We start from the raw sequence: 6,000 nt of genomic DNA, 5'->3' as shown, positions 1-6,000 counted from the left end.
GAATGGGCGAGAAGGAAAACTGGCCAGAAAGATGAATGCAGATATGTTCTGGGACCTCTAAGCACACCATCCCCCCAAAGCTGGCCTCCGTAGGCTGCAGGAAGTAGAAAAAGACTGAGTCGGATAGACCTTGCTATGTGACACCAGGAAAATCACTCAGCCTCTCTGAACTCACCTCTCACAAACACAGTTGGGAAGTGAAGACTGGGAGACTGTAACTTGCTATACAGATGGATGCAGAAAAGGGCTGACGTAGCAGGTCCAAGGCTGCCGCCTGCACAAGGGCCTGCCTGCACGGATGGCCCTCAGCTGGCATGTGGGAATCGGCTCTCAGGCTGCACCCAGTCAGCAGTAAACTGTGTCCGCTGTGCCTAGACTGTTTCAGCAAAACCATGGTTTATGCTGCACACCAACTTCCGTTCTGGGAGTCTGGCATGTGTTGAGCAGAGGGTGCTCACATGACCAGCGCCCCAATATCGTGGGTGCTGAGTCTTTGATGGATTTTCTTGGGCAGAATCATCACACACACACACGTGCTGCATCTTTCTTGCTGTAACAAATCCTAGCATGAGCACAACTACACGCTTAGTCCTGTGAGTCCTCCCGGCAGATCTCTGAATGTGGGGTGGTCTTGGGGACCCCAATACAGCACCAATATTACAGACCTGCATCTAGCATGAGCCAACAGAGATCCTTACCCACGTCAAAAGGCCTGCTGTCACCAACTAGCTAGAAGTGAACTTACAGATCGAAGATGAGACTGGGCCAGCAACCCAATAAAAAGTCCCAACTCCTAGAAGAGGGAGGTGACAAGGAGAGAAGGAACATTTATTGAAAGCCCACTGAGAGCCGATCACCATGCTAGCTGCTCTATCTCCATCATTTCATTTCTTCACCATCATGACAGTATTATTATCCCCATTTTTTAGATAAAAAAAATTTAGGCAGAGAGACTAACTACCCTGAGGTCACACAGCTGGCCAGAGAAGAAAGCCAGCAAAAACCTGGCTGGCTGCAGAGACTGCTGAGTCTTTGTTCTTCCCAGCACCCACGCTGCCTGCCTAGCTGCCACTCCCTGAGCCTGTCAGGCTTCTTGGCTGACCCAGGTCCTCGCTCTGCCAAGCAAGTCATGAGAAGTTTACTGCAAAGACAGAGCAGAAAGAGAAACAGGGCATTTCAGACCTAATGATCCTTATCATCTATGTTTGGTATTTTTCAAAGCACCATAACGCCCATAATCCCATTCGACTCTTATAATGACCACGTGCTGGGCTGCCAGGCAGACACCTTCCTTTTTCAGACAGGGAAAATGAGGCCCGGCGAGGGCCAGGTGATTAGGACAAGGGCAGAACTTGACCCAAAACCTCTTTACACATATCCCAGGGCCTGGACGTAGGAGGAACTCAGTAAATACCTGCTGGCTGGATGAAAGACAATTAAATACAAAATAAAAGTGGGCTCAACAGGAAACCAGAGGATCATTCTCTGAATCTTCATCTTTTAAATTGTTTTCTTTAAAAACATCTGCTTAGTACTGACCAGTCGACAAAGAACTCCAAATAACCTTCGTTTGGCTTGTCCAGCCTCGGCGCCCCCATTTCTGCTTTCACTCCCACCAAAATGTCCGTGTGACCCTGCAGACACGTGCAAAAAGAGTCCCAGTTCAGGGCAGGCAGCCAGGCACCAACCACCTCCCTCCTCTCCGCACAGACACCCGGGGCCTCTCTTAAGAGCAGTGCTGGGACTTGGGAAGTTGCCCCTGGAGAAGACAAGGGGTCCTTAGATCTAGACAGACCCTCTCCCAGAGTTTGGCTTGGATCCGGGATTTCCCCCAGAACAATTTGTGCTCCAAAAGCCTGCAGTTGGTTCCCTAAGGCATACCCATTCCTCTGCTTGGCACGGACTGTGGCCACGGTACTCACCAGCTTGACCCTGGCAGATCCGCTGGTGTTGGACACCACGTCGGTTTCCACTTCGACACATCGGTAGTCCTCACAGCCACGGCCATCCACGCGGAGGTCTTCCTAAGCGCAACAAGCACAACCCTGAGGCCGTGATGCCAAACCAACAACAGACTCCGAAGCCAAGTCACTCCTTTTTATTTCCCTAGAGAAATATACAGTACAACATCTCTTTTTCTCTTAGTTAGTGAATCATTTGAATTTCTGGATGTCACAATATTACCATTTTACATATGAGGAAATGGAGATTCAGAGAAGTTAAGTGACATGTCCAAGGTCCCACAGCTAGTGAGAATGCAGCTAGGTTTCCATCCCAGGTCTGTCCTGGGAGGCAAAGTCCATACAACATGCCACTAGACAGAGCAGGCATACAAAACGAAATCTGAACAAGAGAAAATAAGCTGCCTCTTTCCAAATCTGCAACTCTGAAATTACACCAAAAGTGTGCACTGTCAGAGTCACAGGCACAACTGTCTCAGCTGTAGACCTTCTGCCCCCAAACCCAACAAGAGCCACTCTGTGAAGAGCTAAAGGCAACTAGCCAATATCTCCTAAAACAGGCAATCTCCAGAACAGGGTCCACAAAGCCAGGCCCGCAGGGCCACATGTTTTTGTAAATCGTTTTCCTGGAACACAGCTGTGCCCATTCCCTTAAGTAGTTAATGGTTGCTTTCGTGCAATGGCAGGATTGAGTAACTGTGATAGAGACCGTATGACCTACCAATCTTCACCCTCTAGCCCTCACAGGAAAAGTTTGCCGACCTCAATGCCGAAGATGGGTTTCAGAGTGGTCTAGGCACTGCTTGTCCCTTACCTCACTTACTTCTTTACTTGTATCAATGTAACTCATCTATTCTATGCTGTCGTTGTAATCCAACACTGCCATTGTTTACTTTGTTGCACAGTGTTCCAGATTTGGCCACTGGGAACTCCTCTGGGTGGGTTCCTATGTTTTTTCAACATGCCTCCCACCTTTTTCAAGCATCTCTTTACGTATGTGAAAATAAATGTACGTATGCTAACCCACAACACATCCATTTATTTCTGTCCCTATCTACATATCTACTAAGAAGCCATGTGTTTGTACTAGTAGTTGGTTCTAACCTTCCTCCTTGTCTTATTTGTAACTTCTTTCTCAGACAGGGAGAAACCTGGCTCTCAGTATCTACAATGTATTTGTTAAATCTTAGTACACACATAGTTTCAGATTGCTAACCCATATGCCTATGAGAAACAAATTTACTAACAGAGTACAGTATCTTTTGTAGAGTTCTGTCTTTAGCCATACCTTACCCACTCAAAATATTGTTTTCCAGTTGTCTTCCCCCAACCTTCACGGCTCCATTATTCACTTGTACGGTTTCTGTTCTGGTTCGCATCCCCCATATCCCAGTCACTTTTAATTACTTACTCACTTTTTGGGTGTGTGGACTATTGCCATGGTTCTAGGAGTCAAAGCTATCAGAAAAGGTATGCTCAGAGAAATGACAATGTCACCTCACCCCTGTTCTCATGCTCCCCTTCTTCCTACCCCCTTTCCACCCACACCAGGCAGGTATCCAATCTCTTTAGTTTCTGGTTCATCTTTTCTGTATTTCCTGTGCACAAATGAGCAGATACATGAGTATTTTTTATATTTCCTTCTTATATGAAGAGCAGCCTACTACAGATACTTTTTATACTTTGCTTCTTTTTAACATTTAATGAGACATATACAGGGAATTGTTCCACGTCAACTCAAAGAGATCTTCATTCTTTGTAAACATTTTTTGAAAAGTTTTTTTTCTTCTTCAGAAAAAGAACCATTAGCATCATCAGATTCTCAAAGGGGTTAATGCTCCTCACAACATATATAAAAAACCACTGTCCTAAAGTATGTAACTGTCAGAAACTTATCTTTAAACTGCCTAGCTAACTGCATATGTGATTGATTTTATTTTGATAAATTAAAATATAGAAAAGCAAAACACTGCATGCTCCCACCACACAGTACCAACAACTACCATCTGTCATGTATGTTTCAGCTCTTTTCCTCGCTCAACTCTTGTTAAAGAAAAAAATAAACAAACATCATAGGTCTGGTTGAAGTCCCTTTGCAGCCCGTCACTTCTAGACCATTCTCTCCTCGGAGGCGGTCCCTATCTTGAGTCTGGAGAGACATGGACTTGAAAAGCAACAGAATTTCAAGTCTAGGAGAACGAGCCTCCAGGGAGAACTCCATAAAGTGACCTTTCTTCACTGGAGGATCCCGAAACTATGTCTCTTCACAACCCCACCCAGAGAACATGAAGGCTTTCTGGGTCAATCTGACTCTTGTTTGCCCAACCCCCAGGCATGCCCTGCTAGGAAAGTGAAAATCTGGCCCAGAAACATCATTTATAAGACTCCTTCATGGGGTGCAGGCCTGGTACAAGCGTGAGCAATCACCAGGGGTGGTGTCAGTCATGGACTCCAGGCCTGGTCCTGACATTGACTAGGACGAGTTGTTGGCCTAGGACGAGTCCCACTAGACTAGTTTCTTCAGCTGTGAGATTGAAATAGAAGGCCTCAAAGGTGCTTCCTTAATTCTACAATCTACAATTAAAGTAGTCACTCTTATACAAATTCGAAAAAATAAAATAGCCACTTACTGTATGAGATAATATTTTAGAAACACTACACGGTTAATCCATTTTAATGTCTTGAAAGATGCTGAATGTCTGGCCCAAGGCCACACGGCCAGGAAGTAGCACTTGAATTCCAAGCCAGAGCTCTTCCCCACAATTCCCCTCGGCCTCCTGCATTCTAAAGGGTCTCTTCACTGTGCAACAGGGGTCAGCACAGGCCTCCCCCAAAGGATGAGCTGGCTGGCTACACCAGCTGGTTTTGATGACGGTGATAACAGCTCTGAAAGCGAGGAGACCACAAGGTTACAAGGCTTCCAACTACTGCTTTAAAATACCACTCGCTCTGGAAAGATCTAGTCACACCCCTTTGTAATGACAACCCACTTACTTGCTCCAGGAAGGGGAAGGAGGGTGTGTCAAAAAACTGGGCCTCACCAGATCTTGCCTTTCCAGCCTTTCAAATCACTTTCTGCCCCCTGGGGAAGGCTCAGTGGGAAAAGCTCAAGTGACAAGAGATAAACAAAAAGCTACAAACTTTCTTTTCAAAGGATACCTCAAGTTTAATTTTTTTTTCCCATAGGAAAAAGCACTTAAAAGAACAGGAGAAAAACAAACTGAAACAAACAAACTAGTCCATATATCATGGCACCCAGGGCAGCTTTTTTAAAATCCAGTTTTCTTCATCAAAGACAGGATGTTGTCCAAACCTGCTTAACCCGGCTCAGGGCTGGACACTCTACCACAATTTTTATTCATCTGCAATACTCAGGAGCAAGGGAATTCATCCATGTGTGAACACTTAAAAACAGGGACTGCCCTGAAGTAAAAGCTCCATTTAATAAAATCAATATAGATGTCAACAAATGATGGACAGCACCTTGGAGCTGAGGCTGTCCTCAGCACAGGGGCCTCAAGCACCTTTCCAGGTAAAGGACTTCTGGATGCTGGATGGCTCCTGGTGATCACAACAACCCTGACAGTTGGGCATGGTGTAGTGGAGTTGCCTCCTATCTATATTTAAATCTCTGCTATCATATACCAGCTTGGTGACCTTGAGCAAATTCCTCAACAGCTCTGAGCCTGCCTCTTCCTCTGGAAAGCAGGAATAACCCTGACCTTACGGAGTTATAGGAGAATCCGAAAGCCATAAATCATGTAAGGGGAACCCTCAGCAGAGTGTGGCACACGGGTGTCCTGGTCATCAGTTCCCTTCTGCTTGTGGGGGCAGGTGTTAGCTCACAGATTCCTCAAAAAGACCCTGGAGAGAGGTTACAGATGAGGATGTTGAGGCACCATGTTTCAATCTCCCGTTCATGACAGAGTGGAAGGACACATGACTCAGCCCAGAGCTGCTTTTCTTCACACCCAGGTAACCCAGTCCTTAAGAGAAGCTGACAGGTTGGCTCGACTAATCCAACACACCTGGGAGGGTT

At 46.0% G+C, this 6,000-nt stretch overlaps 1 protein-coding gene across 1 annotated transcript in view; it reads right to left on the bottom strand.

The window, feature by feature from the left end:
• EXOSC7 (exosome component 7) overlaps nucleotides 1-6,000 on the bottom strand; it is a 29,297-nt gene that overhangs the window by 19,612 nt on the left and 3,685 nt on the right. Inside the window, exons 2-3 of the mRNA XM_006914854.3 lie at nucleotides 1,923-2,024; nucleotides 1,540-1,634 (exon numbers count right to left, since the gene is read on the bottom strand). Of these exons, the coding sequence (XP_006914916.1) occupies nucleotides 1,540-1,634; nucleotides 1,923-2,024 (197 nt within the window). The remainder of the gene's footprint in view (nucleotides 1-1,539; nucleotides 1,635-1,922; nucleotides 2,025-6,000) is intronic.

The sequence above is a fragment of the Pteropus alecto genome, unplaced genomic scaffold, assembly GCF_000325575.1.
Source record: "Pteropus alecto unplaced genomic scaffold, ASM32557v1 scaffold156, whole genome shotgun sequence".
NCBI lineage: Eukaryota > Metazoa > Chordata > Mammalia > Chiroptera > Pteropodidae > Pteropus > Pteropus alecto.
The sequence above is the reverse complement of the archived record's forward strand: the minus strand, read 5'-3'. Positions and strand labels throughout refer to the sequence as shown.